Below are 15,663 nucleotides of genomic sequence, written 5' to 3'. Positions count from 1 at the left end.
CGCCCAGAAGAGGCAGAAAAAGGCGCTGCGGATGGAGTGGAGGAAGAGGCTCAGGGGCCGAGGACTGAGGCAGGCTGGGGCCACGCTTCTCCCGTGGACAGGCGGCCGCGGGGCTGGGGCTGGGGCTGGGGCGGGCGGGGAGCCCGGCGGAGGTCCGGGAGCCACAGCCTCAGAGCGGCGCGGCGGAGGCCGCTGTCTGATGGCCGCGTGGCTCCCGATCCCCGCTTGCCGTTAACCGTGCGGGGTGACGGCGCCAGGGCCGGGGCTCCGCTCGCTCCGGCCCGGCCCGGCCCAGGCCCCGCGCCCGCCCCGGCGCCCCGGCCCCTCGCCCCAGCCCCGCGAGGGCACGCGCTTGGGCACGCGCTCGGGCGCGCGCCAGGCCCAGCGCCGCCCCCTCCGCCGCAGTCCCCGGCGCGCCCCGGCCCCCCGCAGCCTTCCCACCTCGGCCGCCCCGCGTCCCGCGCCGGCCGGCTTTGTTCCCCGGCGCTGGTCTGGGCGCTTCTGGAGGACCAGCCCACGCGGCCTCCAGACCGCAGTCCCCGAGCTCCGCGGGGCACGCGCCGGCTCGGCCGGCGGCTGCGGGAAGATCGGGCGCCCGCGCCCAGCGCCGCCGCCGCCGCCGCCACAAAGGAGCGCAGCGAGGCGCGAGCGCGGCGCGTGCCGTCGCCCGGGGAACCGCGGCGCCGGCTCTGCACCCCGGCTCCCGCCGTCCGCACCCCGTGGGCATCGCCACCGCAGCCGGGGTTGCGCGCGCGCCCGCGCCGCTCCGCCCTCCGGGGACCCGCGGAGGGCGCCCGTGCACGCGCACGCCGCGGCGCGCGCCCCCGCCCCGCAGCCCCTCCCCCCGCCTCTCCGCCCCGCCTCCCCGCCCCGCCAGCCCCGCCCAGCGCCGCCCCAGCCGCGCCGCCGCCGCCCCTGCCGCGCCCTCCGCCGCTCGCGGGCGCCCCGCGCCCCGCCCGCCGGCCCCGCGCCCGTCCCGCGCGGCCCCGCGGAGGGGGCGGTCGGGCCTGCGCAGAGCCGCCTCCTCCCGCCCCCGCCCCGCCCCGCGCCGCGCCCGCCGCCGCCGCCGCTGCCGCCGCCGCCGCCGCCGCTGCCGCCGCCGCCGCCGCCGCCGCCGCCGCCGCCGCCGCCCGCACCGCAGTGCGAAGGGGCGAAGATGGCCGGCTGGCAGAGCTACGTGGACAACCTCATGTGCGACGGCTGCTGCCAGGAGGCCGCCATCGTCGGCTACTGCGACGCCAAATACGTCTGGGCGGCCACGGCCGGGGGCGTCTTCCAGAGCATCACGGTGAGCGCGGCCGGGCGGGCCGGGCGGGCCGGGGCCTCGAGGGCGCTGCGCGGGCCGGCCGGGCCGGCGGGCACCGCGGGGCGCGGATCGTCCGGGTCCCCGCGGGCGAGCGGGGCTGGAGTCCACCCCCGGTCCCGCGGGGGAGCGGGCTGTGGGCGGGGGTCCTCCCTGCCCGAGGGGCCCCGTCGTGGCCGGGCTGAGGCCCCGCTCCGCGGTCCCGCGAGGCCCCGGCCGGGTGGGCAGGGCCGCCGGGCCCGGCCGTGGCTCCGCGCGGAACGTGCGCGGACCCCGGGGATGGATTCGTGGATCGCGGCTTCGGCTCCACCGATGTTTTTTTCTCAATTCTTCAAGATGGCGAACTGCCATCGATTGCTCCTGTGGAGATCCATCCTAGCCCCGGTACTCCGCATTACGCAATTGGGCTCGGAGAGGGGCGGCTTCGGGGGGCTTCCGAGGGTCCGTGCGCCGGCGACCCCGGCCCCGCGCCGCCTCCTCCCGGGCCTCGGGCGCCGCTTATTGTCTTGCGAATCTCTGCCCCGCGCCCGCCCCGCGCCCCCTTCCCGCACAAGTCGGGTCCCGCGTGCGGACGCGCTGGGCCTCGGGTGCCGGCACGGGGGAGCGGCCGCCCCTGGACGGCGGGGTGGCCCACGCGCGCCGCCCGCCCGCCCGCGCCCGGCTCCCGCCCGGCGCCCGCGGCCGCTCTTTGTGTGCGGGCCCCGCGCGCGGGCCGGCCGCGGGCGCCGGGAGAGGGCCGGGCCTGCTATGACTCTGCAGATCCGGCGGGGGCGACGCCGCTCCCCGGCGCCCCGCCGCCGGCCGCCCCGCTCTGCGTCCTCCGGCTCGGGCCGGAGGGCGGGCGGCGGCGGGGCGCTGCGGTGTGCGGCCGCGCGGAGGCCGGGCCGGCGGGGACCCGGGGCTGCCGGGGAGCGCCCGCCCTCCCCGCGCGCCGCCCGTCCATTCGGAGTCTCTAAGGTCTACGCTTGCGTTTCGCCCGGTGTCCACCGCCGGCCACTCAGAGCCCCGGCCCCCACTCGAGTCCAGGCGGCCGGGCACCGGCGAACCGGGGCGGAGTGGGCGGCGGGAAAGGCGCGCGCCCCCCCTCGGGCCTCCTCCCCCTCCCCCGCCCCCCCCCCCGCCCGGGCCCCCGGAGCCTCACCACCGTGCGCGTGGCAGGAACTAATGGCAGCTCTCCTTCTGTGTGTCCTCCCCGCGGACAGCCACTGGAGATAGACATGATTGTAGGGAAGGACAGAGAAGGGTTCTTCACCAACGGCCTCACCCTGGGCGCCAAGAAGTGCTCGGTGATCCGGGACAGCCTGTACGTGGACGGAGACTGCACCATGGACATCCGGACCAAGAGCCAGGGCGGGGAGCCCACCTACAACGTGGCCGTGGGGCGCGCCGGCAGAGGTGAGCGCGGCGGGTCCGGGCTGCATGCCGGGTCCCCTAGGAACCTCCCGAGTGGACGCCTCCCGGCCGGGCTCCGCGCGCCCCCTTCACCCCGGCCCCCCGGCCTGGCCCCCGGTCAGCCAGGAGCCCTGCTGGGCACAGGAGGGGGACAGGAGGGCCGCAGGGCGGGTGGCCCCGGGGCCAGCCAGGAGCCTTGTTGGGGACAGGAGGGGGACAGGAGGGCCGCAGGGCGGGTGGCCCCGGGCCCAGCCAGGAGCCCTGCTGGGGACAGGAGGGGGACAGGAGGGCCGCAGGGAGGCCTGGCCCCCGGTCAGCCAGGAGCCCTGCTGGGGGACACTCCTGTCCCCTGCAGGGCGGGCTGGCCATCTGCCAAGGCAGAGCATGTCCGAGCAGCACTGCAGAAAGTAGTCTGCATTCTTGATCCAAATACCGCTGTCAACCTGACAGAAACTGAAGTAGACCCGTTTTTTCAAAGGAAGTTGGCATTGAGGGTTTTTTTCTGACATGTAACCGCATCAGCCTGTAGGAACGTTGACAAGAAGGCCCTGTAGGCGGCTCGAGGAGCTGAGCCAGCCCCCCATGCAATACATTAAATCTCTCCCGCGTCCCAGTGACCACCCAAAGGCCACTCCTAGGTGCCAGTCCTTTGTCTATGGAAAAGCTGCATGACTTGAAAGAGTAGACAGGTCTAAGCATGAGCTGCTCACACAAATACATATTCTATACATTTAAAATTAAAAAAGCAGCCTCGGGCTCCGCACAAGTTTCCAAGGGCGGCAGCTGCTGCCACCCAGTGGCGTGAGTGCAGCCTGTGACAGGCGAGCCTAGCAGAGCCGGACCTCGCCTTCCACTGTGGAGCCGAGTGTTACACACCTGCTAGTAAGCCTGTTTCAGGATTTTAGACTCAAAAACAAGATGAATGGGCCGGGGTTTGGCCTAGTGGTAGAGTGCTCGCCCAGCATGCGCGAAGACCTGGGTTCGATTCCTCAGTACTACGTAAGTAGGAAAAGCTGGAAGGAGTGCTGTGGCTCAAGTGGTAGTAGAGCTCTAGCCTTGAGAAAGCCCAAGGACAGTAGAGCAGTGTTCAGGCTCTGAGTTCGAGCCCAGGGCTGGCCAAAAAAAAATAGCAGAGTGAGGATTATCTGTATGGATAAGACTGAAATACTTGTATTTTAGGTTTTTCTGGCTGTTTAAAGTTGTCACATTTTTCTGGAAGTAGCGATTCCTTATTTACTCACACGTAACTGTCTCACCGATAAGATATAATGGAGTTTGTACTCACCAAGCATGTTAAATTTGAGGATTTGTAAACAAACACACTACCTACCTGAGTGTTTAAAGCTCATCCATTTGGGAGTAAATATGAATTTGCCACATCATCAGAACTTTTTGCCTTACAGTGGGAGATAGTAAGTGGTCAGGGTGTGGACAGGGTGTGGAACTGCTGCCTGTGCTGACGCTGCTCAGTAGTATCGGGCTCTTTATAGGCTTCCGAGCTCTCCGTTCTGACTTGAGTGCTTGACAGTTCGTGGAAAACTAACTCTTGTTAGCTCGCTAACCAGGATCCACCTGCTGTGTGACTCTCTGGATTAACACTCCTCCTGAAACCCTTTTCTTCTTTCTCTTTCAGTCTTGGTCTTTGTAATGGGAAAAGAAGGGGTCCATGGAGGCGGATTGAATAAGAAGGCATACTCGATGGCAAAGTACTTGAGAGACTCTGGGTTCTAGCCGCTAGGCAGACCGTGAAGTATTAGGGGAGGTCGCTCTTACACTTTCCTAGCTGTAAGCTTAAGTCTTATTCTGGAAATGTTACTAGCAACGCAGGGTGATGGGGTATGAACCTGTGTCTCCTTTGTATCCCTCTGATGGTGGGGAAAGCTGTTTTCCTTTATCTCCCCCACCCCTCGGTAATTCTGTTCACTTCTGTTTTGTTTCCTTGTGTGCTCCAGCATTGGTTATAGTCATGGGAAAGGAAGGTGTCCCCGGGACAGGACAGCGTGTGAGGAGGCCTCACGCGTGAGCAGCCTCTCCCTGTCCACCTAGCAGATGGCATCACCACCCCAGTTATGGTCACACTGCCACCACACTAGGCTTGGTGGCTAGTTTTTCTTTCCCTATTTTCTAAGGTCATGATTCCTGTGTGCCCAATGGGTCATTTGTATGTTTACCACTGTTTGTAACCAACCCTTATCTGGCAACATAATTGCAGCACAATAATCATTTGCATGATACCTTGAAATTGGGGGGAGGGGCATGCCAAGTTGGGCATCACTTAGCAATTAATGGGATACTGATTACTAAATAAGTTAATATTAAGCAAGGTGCCGGTTGTACAATCTAATTTGATCGACGTCTTGTACGCACTTTGAGCATTTACTTGGCTCATTTAGTCTTCCTTTTGTAAGGCATGGTTGGGAGGGAAAAGTGCATGCATCTTTCCTTCACTCCTTCCTCTTCTCTCAGCCCCTCCCTTCGCGCATAAGGTCTTTGGTTTGCTTCCATCCTCTTCTGTGCAGTGCCTGGTTTGTTTAGCCCATGAACTCCCCCTTGGTTGATGAGTTAGTGAGAGCTGCAGTATTTGCTTTGAGTGTTGTGGTTGCTCTTAAGACAGAGTTATTCTGTAGTGTCACTGGAAGTGACACGGGAAGAGCGCAACTGCAAAGCAAGAGCAAAAGGCACTTCCTCCCATGACCTTATAGTAACCATAGTGACTGAATCCCCATCATTGAACTCCATCTTTGCAATGGCTCAGATTTGTGTTCCTGTCTTCTGCTTTGCACACCAGCTCTACTCTCTAGTGACACTGTACAAGGTTGCCATTATGGAATTAGGTACCCCACGTAACCATCTGGAGTGCGTCCGGTTTGTTCCTCCTAGGACCAATCTTTATTTGCCGCTTGGGTTTTTATATGAGGTTGCTTTATTGTGGACTTGGCTGTCTTGTGATTTTTTTTTTTCATAATGTACTCTGTGCCATACTATTGTTCAAATGAACTGTTGCTATTGTGAGATGGATTTTCACTGACCTAGTAAAGGGTTTCTTTCGAATGGCACTACTTTGGGGATGTTCTAGTAACTGCTTTATTGTTTGGGCCTTGTGGATAATGTACAGATTTAAAAACAGATCTTGTTGCTGGTTTGTCCATTTCTTTCCCTGCACTTTGTTACATCTGGGATACAGTCTAACTCATCTGATTTAATATGCATTTTAAAAAATGCCATAACTATTAAACACCTTGTTTACAGACAGATGAAATAAATTTATTCCAACCAAATACTCTAGACTCGTGTTTTTTATGCGAATTGTTGGCTTACAAATATACATGGATGTCAGGTGGGGCATCCATGCTTGGTTATAGTTACTGTTTTTGACACGGTGGGAATATAAAGTCCTGTGCAGGCATGAAATCTGAATAACTACAAATTTGTTTATAGTAGGCTCTGGTCTATTAAATGTGGCTTTTAGTCAATTTGGGGCACTTTTTCAGGTTGGTGAAGAAAATGGACCTTCCTACCAGAAAGTAAGTGTACTCTTCTGTTCACCTCTCTGTGTGAGAGGCCCAAGGACACATGACTAAGGGTTCTGGGTTGACTGTCAGGACTTACACATCGGAGCAGGAGCCGTGTACAGACATCACATAAGAGCACTAGAAAGTTCTTGCACTTTGCGGCTTTCCGAGTAACATGTTGACCATGCTCGAGCAGTTCAATTCTGGAGTTCCTAAGTTTCCCATCTGTGTATGAAAGCTTAGTTGGTTATGTAAATTTAGACCTGTTTAGTCATTATTACCATGAGATACCAAGCAGACACTTAGAACAGGAGACTCAAGACAGTGGAGTTAAGTGAAAGTGGAGCTGGTTACCATGCAGAGACCCCACCCTGGCCACGAGGATCCATCACTAACCCTGGAAAGCCCTTCTCAGAAGTAATCACCAGGGCCCCTGCTCATTCTCCAGTAGCCTGTTGCCTTTGAGCAACAGTGGGCTGGAGATGGTTTCCTTATTTAAAATGCACTGCACATTAGCAGTGTTTTGAGAAGCTGGGAGCATTCATTCTGAACTTGTACACGTAGGCTCTGAGAGTATGGAGAGATGTGGGGCAGACATAGCCTGGAAACTGAAATCATTCAATTCAGCCTTTATTTCCCTCAGTGTAATGTCCTTTTTCCTGAGAAAAACAGAGTACATTTATCTGAGAATACATTATATTTTGTTGTTGTTACAGTTTTGGGGTCAAGGTGGTAGTGAGCCCTGAGAGAGTAGTGGGCACGTGTGAAGGAGGGTCTAGGAGGGTGGCTACCACTACAGTAATGAGAAAGTCTGCCCACAAGCCCAATAGGAAAACACAGAAATACAGACACGCGGACTTGACTGTGTGCCTGTGACGTTAGCATGCACCCTTGTAGACAGCACATAGGGTAACCAGGGCTGGATAAACCATTTTATGTTCTTTGAGTGAAACAGATGTCGAAGCATGACAGAAACATATGCTTATATATTTCTGAAGGCAGAATGTCCAAGGTAAGTTGATTTCTAGGCTACGTTTCTGAGTGACTATGCTTTGATTTCCCGTGTTTTAATAAACATGTTAATTTTATAATTCAAACCTTAAAAATTAGGTGTTTAATACAAGTGTATTTTCATTTTAGTTATCATCCCATTCAATAAACTTATTAAATACATAACTTTAAGTGAATATTAAGAGAAAAAAGGACAACTCTTTCTTAGCAAGTGCTATTAAAGATATCTCATAAGTCGTTTTACAGTGAAATCACAGATTTGGAATTTCAGAAAAACAAACAAACCTTAGACCTAGAAAAACTAATTCAAATGGAAAGGAACCAGAGGTTTTTGCTTTCAACTGTGGATTAGGAACTGAAGAAGCCGGGCAGTGACTCACACTTGTAATCCTAGCTATTCAGGAGGCTGGCTTTGAACCTGAGCCTCAGATCTTGGCCACTTCCAGTTGGAGCTAAGTGGGGCTTTGGCTCCAGAGGCAGGGCAGTAGCCTTGAGCTGAAGAGCTCAGGGACAATGCCCAGGCCCAGAATTCAAGCCCCACAACCAACAAAACAACAAACTGAAGAGATAAACCATGATGCATATAATACATTACAGTGACTTTGCTAAAAATACTCCATTTAAGCATGGCTTTAAAGGGTTTTTAAAGCTAGTATTTATCATGCAGTTATTTGCATGTAAGTGCTTTGTAACCTGACCAAGTTAAGCAAATGATTCACAAGGTTAGGGCCATACAACCAAGCACATTTCAACCTCTGCTTAGTCTCCAAGGTAACAGTTTCTCAAGCCCTTCCTCTTAGAGGAGAAAGGGGTGAGGTAGTATTAACAACGTAGGTTGCATTCACCGGTTTTAGAACATGTATTTATGTGCATGTGCTGGTCCTGGGGCTAGAACTCAGGGCCTGAGCGCTGTCCCTAAATGTTCTCACTCAAGGTTAGTGCTCTACCACTGAAGCCTCCATCACTTCAAGCTTCTTGGTAGTTAACTGGAGAGTCACTGGTTTTCCTGTCCTACCTAGTTTCAAGCTGCTATCCTCAGATCTCAGCTTCCTGAGTTGCTGGGATTACAAGTATGAACCAACCAGGGTCTGGCTTCAGATCATACAACCATTCACACATACATATCCCTTTCTCCTATTTTTTTTTAATACTTTTAACACATTTTAAAATACTTTTTCTTAAGCCACAAAGGTTCATACCTAGTCCACTTGTTCCACACCCTGACTTGATTCGGTTTCCCTTGTCTGTCTCTACTGTGAAGAGACACTATCATTACAATGAGGTCTCAAGATGTATACTGCTTATTTGGGGGTGTTTTTGGTCATCGTCTCAATGCCATGAATTTCTGAAGACTTGTCTGGCTGATGTGGGCCGTGGACCTTGTAGAACATTCTGCACCTAAGTAAGGCGAATGTGACAGTACAGTAGTAGAATACTCATTGGCTCTTAAGAGTGGAAAACATTTATTAACAGTCAACTCCCCTCATTCAAGGCCATACAAAAATCCTTAGCATTCTGATTATACATTAAGTATTTTTACATAGTCACACTAATGTATGAGTTAGCTTTTCATAATACATTGTTTTCATACATTAGTTGTTAACATAAGCAACACTTACTTCCAAATCCAATACTTGAGTAATATCCTCTGTATGTAGTTTATTAGCAGGGCTAATTAACTAATTAGCACGAGATGCTCTTTATTGAGAGGTATATGATCCCAGTATTATCAGCTGCTGAAGTGTGGCATTCATGTGCAGTGTCTCGTCCTTGCTCTGATGACAACAGAGAACCCCTGAGGACACTGAAATCCGTGCCTAAAGTCCAGACAGTGCTTGAACAGCTGAGTCAAATTTATAACCTAACACTGCAGTACTAAAAACTGGAAAAAAAAGATAACCTTGAAATCTATACCAACTGCAGATCTTTCCTATAGGATGAGACAACTTGAGAACAGGAAGGAAAGATAGCTTTGCGTTTCTTTGTGGGGCTGGAGGGAAAGTGCAAAACTACCTTGCTGCCTCTGGTACTGATGGGCAGTCTGAGCAAAGAGAGCCAGTGTCCAGCTCAGCGGTTCTGTGGCTGGCCTCGATCCTGCCACAGGACCACAGCACTGACTGTGTGTGTAACACACACTGGGCATACTGCAAGCAAGCTGTACTGAGAATTTAACAAAAGGATCTGGCTGTATCTGACCCCCAAAGCACTCACTTGATGCCTGAGTTGCAGCACCAGTCTGTCACTTGTTAGTAAAATGAAGTACGGGGTCAAAGCCTGTATCAGTCATCTGATGAAGCTAGAATAGCAAACAAGTTATTTCTACAGTAATCTGAAAGGAGCAGAAAACCAAGTTATAGATCTCAAGGAGCATGTTAGAGACAGTAGGCCAGTCACCACGTCCGTCACACAGTGTTTGCTATGTTGTAGTCACGTTCACCGGGCTGCAGCTGGACCACGACGCTGCGGCCGCTACCTTCGTTCTCAGCGTCACTGCTCCCAGTGTCCTCGTTGTCATCGTCCTCATAGTCCGAGGACTCGGTCACATTCTGCTGGGAGTGTGCTTCTGACAGCGCTCCGAAGGACTGGGTGCTGGCAGATGCGAACGGCCTGAGCAGAGGGGTGTGCTCCGACACCTCGTTCTCTTCTCGGCTGCCATCTGTGTCAGAGTCTGAATCACCCTGAGAAGGAACAACCTTCTGCTTGCACACAGGACAGGTTTTTTTGGTTTTTGTTAGCCAAGGGTCTACACACTTGCAGTGGTAAGCTGTTAAAGCAAGAGAGACAACTTGAGTTCGGACTCTCTGGCTAAGGACACTGTGTTTCATCGCTTCCTGTGTGACAGACATGAACGTGCGCACATTTTCATGAACCACACCCCCATTCCTCCTAGTGGAAAGCCTGGCCCGTGACGCACTCTGCCTCTTCTGTGGAATGTGCTGAGCTAAATGCGCTTATTCCACATGTAACTCAAGGCACCACGTGACCACTCTTACCGTGGGAACAGGGGAGGACCCTGAGCTTGTCTCCATCCTCATACTCATCCAGACAAATGGCACAGACATCATACTCATCTCCTGAAATGGAAAACCATGAGCAAACATTAACGCAGATACAGCTTTTCCGGGCACTCAAGTTTGAACTTAGGGCCTTGTGCTCTTAAGGTTCTCTACAACTTGAGCCACATACCTCCTGCCCTTACTCCTGTCATTCTTTCTGGATAGGGGTTCGTGTTTACCCAGGACACAATTCCTACCTGTGCTTTCAGTGGAGGTGGGACAGATGGCAGGCAGGAGCCACTGCACACAACCAGCAGAAAAGCTTTGCAGCTTTTCTAATTTATAACTTCATTTTCCTTGATTATTTTGAATATTTTTGATTATGGATCACTGGTGTTGCCTTTGTTGGTTTTATGTCAGATTCAAAGATTGATCAGCCTTTTACCTAAATTAAAAATGGATAGCACATTTGCTCATCTTATCAATGGTTTTGATAAGGCTCATAATTATATTCGTGTTTTACATGTTGTTCACGTGCTACTTTTGACATATTTTGCACAAGGAAGGAAATTTCCTTGTCTAAGTCATTGATTACTGTTTCCAGGCTGAGGTCAGGGCCCATGCACGCTCAGCAACCATTCAGATCAACCAAATGTTTTTTAAAAGTAAATACATTTCTGTGGTATTTCGTCAAGTGTGTAGGTCTGACATCCACCTTCGTTTGTGAACGTGTTACCCCAGCTTTCTGGGTGGTGAGGAAAGTGAGGTAAGCAAACGGCCAGACACACAGATCTCGTCTGTCCCCAACACCACTGCCATTTTAATAATCTTACACCTGACTGCATCACCTTTACAATCACAGACGTTAAATTCATAGCTTCTTGAAATTCAAATTACAAATTTTTAACGGGAGTAGCAGCCTGGAAGTATTTTTTTGGTCAGTTGTGGGGCTTGAACTCTGGGCCTGGGCACTGTCCTTGAGCACGTTAGCTGAAAGCTAGTGCTCTACCTCGACCACTTGAGCCACAGCACTTGAGTCAGTTTTGTTTGTTTCTTTTTTTTTTTTTTGGCCAGTTCTGGGGCTTGAACTCAGGGCCTGAGCACTGTCCTTGGACACTTTTTTTTTTTCTCCTTGGCTCAAGGCTAGTGCACTGCCATTTGAGTCACAGTGTCACTTCCGGCTTTTTCTGTGTAGGTGGTTCCAGGGAATCGAACCCAGGGCTTCGTACATGCTAGGTGAGCACATTACCATTAGGCTATGCTTCCGGCCCTGGAAGTCTTTCTTAAACACAGCTGCTTATCCAAATGATTTAGCAATGACCTAAGAAGCCTTTGTGACTTGCTTTCACTCGTGTACTGCATGAACATGTTAGAGAAAAACATCGGAGGGTCCAAAAGCAGGTAAGTTTGCTGCAAGTCCTGCATTCTATCCAGCTCTTTCAACACTGGTTCTATAGCACTGACTAAAGTTCTGCACCTCCCTGACCTTCTAGTTCCTCCTCTCTAACCAGAGGGGACAGGGGAAAAAGGGATAATAACAGCGCCTACCTCACAGAATTCTGAGAATTAAATGAGACGATCCACATAAGGGGCAGGAATTCAGTAGCTGCTGTACTTAGCTCAGCACCACATTACACAGGCTTGAAGGGCCAGGAGAACAAGAAGAAATGTGGAGGTAGACCACCCTGACCCAGAGCATTACTTTATTCAAGACACTGTTCAGAACTGCTACACAGATGATAATAAAAAGCAGTTCAGACACCTTTTTCTTAAATTCTCTGCCGGCCAGGCACCAGTGGATCTCGCCTATCATCTTAACTACTCAGGAGGCTGAGACCCGAGGACTGCCTTTGGAGCCAGCCTGGGCAACTAAGTCAGATCCCAAGGTTCAAGTGGTAGAACACTAGCCTTGAGCCAAAGAAGCTAGGATCAGGGACCAGTACCCATGCCCAGAGCTCAAACCCAGGACGGGCAAAAATTAATTTAAAGAAATGTATGTATGTCTTGTATTTTCTGTGTGGTGTTAGCCAGGGTGGAGGGTAGTCACAGTGTATGTGCAACTACACCAAAGGAAACAAAATCACCCCACCTTTCTTTTTCTTTCTTTCTTTTCTTTTTTTGCCAGTCCAGGGGACTGAACTCAGGGCCTGAACACTGGCCTTGGGCTTTCCTCAGGGCTGGTGCTCTACCACACGAGCCACTGCATCACTTCCGGCTTTTCTATATATAAGGTACCGAGGAATCGAACCTGGGTCTTCGTGTATGCTAAGCAAGCACTCTACCACTAGGCCAAACTCCCAGCCCCACCCCACCTTTCTTGAATTTATGTACAGGTAGTTTCTTGAGCTGATCTTTACGAAGCCTGTTTCTTCTAGCTCTATGTCTGTCCTGGACAAATTTTGTGATCTAAAAAAGAAGAAAAAAAAAATCAGAGATTAAACATGCAAAATCAAAATGGCCATTAAAATAACAAATCCTTAAGATTAAACTTACAACCTAATTACCAATCATACACTGATTATTGCACTTTAATTCTAGGAGCATGATTGGACAGAGATAATATAGAATACCCACTGCATACATTCAGAAATGTCAAGTAAAATAAAACACTTTATACTATAATTTCCTAGGCTTCCAAGAAGGAAAAGAAAATCCAAAGAACCAGAACTAAGTATCAAACACCACCCAGACTGGGCTCTGTTAGGCATACCTGTGATCCTAGATATTCAGAAGACTGAGATTTCAGGATTGTAGCTAGAAGCCAGCCCAGACAAGACGGTTCATCAACACTTACCTCCACTTAACCAGCAAAAGGCCAGAAATGGAGGTGAGTGACAAAACACCAGTTCTGGGTAAAAAAGCAAAGTGAGAGCACAAAGTCCCAGGTGTAAGCCTCAGTACTGGCACGGAAATAAAAACAAAAAGGCTCACCCTCCATTGATGTTCATTTATCACTTCACCTAACCACTCTACTCCTAGATATACTTGCCAACAAAAAAACAGAAGCATATGTCTACACAATATATGTGTAATGATTTCTGCTTTATTTACTAATGCTAAAGCTAAAAACAACCTATTGTGCATTGACAGGCAAATGTATAAACTGGTATACAATCAAATACATTTCAGCAGTAAAAGGAATATAAGTAATGTACTCAATGACAAGTGAGTTACGAACACAGTCTCTCAAGAAGTACACAAGTTCCATTTATGTGAAGGAAAAACAAGCAATCTAAATTTACATTGAAGGGCTGGGAGCACAGCCTAGTCAGTGGCAGAGTGCTCGCCTAGCAAGCATGAAGCCCTGGGTTCGATTCCTTGGTACCGCATACACAGAAAAAGCCAGACTCAAGTGGCAGAGAGCTAAGGCAAAAAGTGTACAAGGACAGTGCCCAAGCCCTAAGTTCAAGCCCCAGGAATGGCAATAGATAAATTAATTAATTGACACTGAAGATAAAACAGTAAGATACAAACATTAAAATACAGAGGCCTACAATAGTGGATTGAATTAACCCGACTTTTTTTTAAGGACTGTATCACAGTATATAATGAAAAGTATTTCAGTTTTATGCTACTAAGAGGCAAAATGAAAACGAAAGGCACAGCTGGACACAGGAGTGCAGCCCCCTAAGCCCAGCACTTGGGAAGTATTTGGGGAGGAGAATCTCCAAGTTCAAGGTCAGTATACCTACAATGTCAAACACTGTCTAGAAAAACATCTGAATGATACATGAAGGCAAAAGCAGCAAGAAAAAGTAAAAGGACAAAGACACACCAAAAAACAGGAAAAGAAGAGCTGGTATGTTAGATAAAATATAGAATTTAAAGCAAATATCTGTAGGAGACAGTCATGACAGTGACAAAAGGGATATTTTCCTAGAAATACCAAACAGAGAAACACAAATTCATAGGCTGGACAATGTATAGCTGAAACAGGCAAAAAAAAAAAAAAAAAAAAAAAACCAAAAGAATCTGCCAGATGAGGCCTAAGGGCTTGGTATGGTGTGCAGCCACCAGGGACACAGAACAAAGAAGCACCTGAAACGTGGCTGGTGCAAGAAGAGGCACACAGATGGCAAGGCCTTCATGCAACTGGCATATAAAAACACTGCACATGGATTAGGTGAAATCATGGTAGTACTGAAATGAACCTCGCGTGTTTGGGGCTCAAACTCAGGGCTTCACTCTTACATACTTTTTGGCTAAAGGCTGGTACTCTACCACGTTCCTTTTCCGTTTGTTGCTAGTTAATTTGGAAGTAAACATTTCCTGGGCTTTTCTGCCTTGGACTGACTGCGAACCTGGCTTCTCAGATCAGAAGCGGGGGTTACACATGTGAGGAACCAGCAGCAGCCCCTCATTTGCTTGTTACTTCTTAAACGGCAATGATAAAACGTGGCTCACAACACTGTTCGATTGCTTTAGAAAATGAGAATACACACTTGCCTAGTAAGCATGAGGCCCCGAGTCCAACACCAGTACTGCCAAAAAGAAAGTCAAAATACAACTAGGTGCCTGAAGTGTGGCCTAGCATGCACGAAGACCTGGGTTCGGTTCCTCAGTACCACATACATAGACAGAGCCAGAAGTGGTGTGGTGGCTCAAGTGGTAGAGCTCTGGCCTTGAGAAAGCCCAAGGACAGTGCAATCCCCCGGACAGGCCAAAACAAAAAACAAAAAAAACCCAAAGCCAACTGCAGGTATTTATGGTGAAGCTCAGACAATTCTGTGAATATACTAAAAATTACTGAAATGTGTACTAACATGAGTCTCCACGGTACTTTAGAAACAGATACTGAAGACCCTCTGCTTTGTTGATTTGTTACCTGAGCCACGGAACCAATCAGGACAGGGATGAAGAGCCCCTGCCCTCAGCCTGCCTCTCACCACCAAGGTTCTGACATGAAAAACAAGCCAGAGAACTGAGGAGGCCTACCGGCCTCTGCTCCACACCTGAAAACCAACCAAGCAGCTCAACCACAATAATATGTTTTACATTTTTCCTCTTCACGTTTACATTTCATTTCAAAATAAGTAGTAGACAGATGCATATTTCCTCCAAAATACGACAGCATGTATATCATTACTGAAGCCACATTACAGTTCTTTTGAGGTACAATATGCATACAATGGAAAACACAAGTTTAAGTATACAATTTGGTGGGTTCAGACAACCCCACTATGGATACACAGGTATCCATATGCAACCCCAAACTCTTAATAGATAGTGTGAGCTGGGCACCAGGGGCTCACACCTGTAATCCCGGCTATTCAGGAGGCTGGGACCTGGAGGATCACAGTTGAAAGCCAGCCTAAACAGAAAAGTCCGTGAGACTACCTCCAAGTAACCAGTACAGCACCCACCATAAGAATGGCCCATGTGGTAGAGCAGCAGCCCTGCGCACGCAGGTAAACCTAGTGAGAGCGGAAGACCCCAGTACCCACCAGTG

General features: G+C 50.9%; 2 protein-coding genes across 5 annotated transcripts in view; one reads left to right on the top strand and one right to left on the bottom strand.

Annotated features, from left to right (window-relative positions):
* The first annotated feature begins 1,089 nt into the window (after positions 1-1,089).
* Positions 1,090-4,968, top strand: LOC150038942 (profilin-2). The gene is made up of 3 exons (XM_090328195.1): positions 1,090-1,288; positions 2,506-2,698; positions 4,329-4,968. Exons 1-3 carry the CDS (start codon positions 1,157-1,159, stop codon positions 4,424-4,426), a joined length of 423 nt encoding a protein of 140 aa, XP_090184321.1. The 5' UTR covers positions 1,090-1,156; the 3' UTR covers positions 4,427-4,968.
* Positions 4,969-8,657: 3,689 nt separating this feature from the next.
* Positions 8,658-15,663, bottom strand: part of LOC150038941 (E3 ubiquitin-protein ligase RNF13) — a 36,633-nt gene continuing 29,627 nt past the window's right edge. For all 4 annotated transcript variants that reach the window (XM_090328219.1, XM_090328220.1, XM_090328221.1 and 1 more), the window contains 3 exons: positions 12,527-12,620; positions 10,212-10,292; positions 8,658-9,982 (listed from right to left, as the gene is read on the bottom strand). In XM_090328219.1, the coding sequence (XP_090184345.1) occupies positions 9,621-9,982; positions 10,212-10,292; positions 12,527-12,620 (537 nt within the window). In that variant the 3' untranslated portion in view covers positions 8,658-9,620. The remainder of the gene's footprint in view (positions 9,983-10,211; positions 10,293-12,526; positions 12,621-15,663) is intronic.

Source organism: Megascapheus bottae, unplaced genomic scaffold (genome assembly GCF_031878675.1).
Source record: "Megascapheus bottae isolate mThoBot1 unplaced genomic scaffold, mThoBot2.hap1 H_3, whole genome shotgun sequence".
Lineage (NCBI taxonomy): Eukaryota > Metazoa > Chordata > Mammalia > Rodentia > Geomyidae > Megascapheus > Megascapheus bottae.
This window is presented reverse-complemented; position numbering and strand designations above follow the sequence as displayed.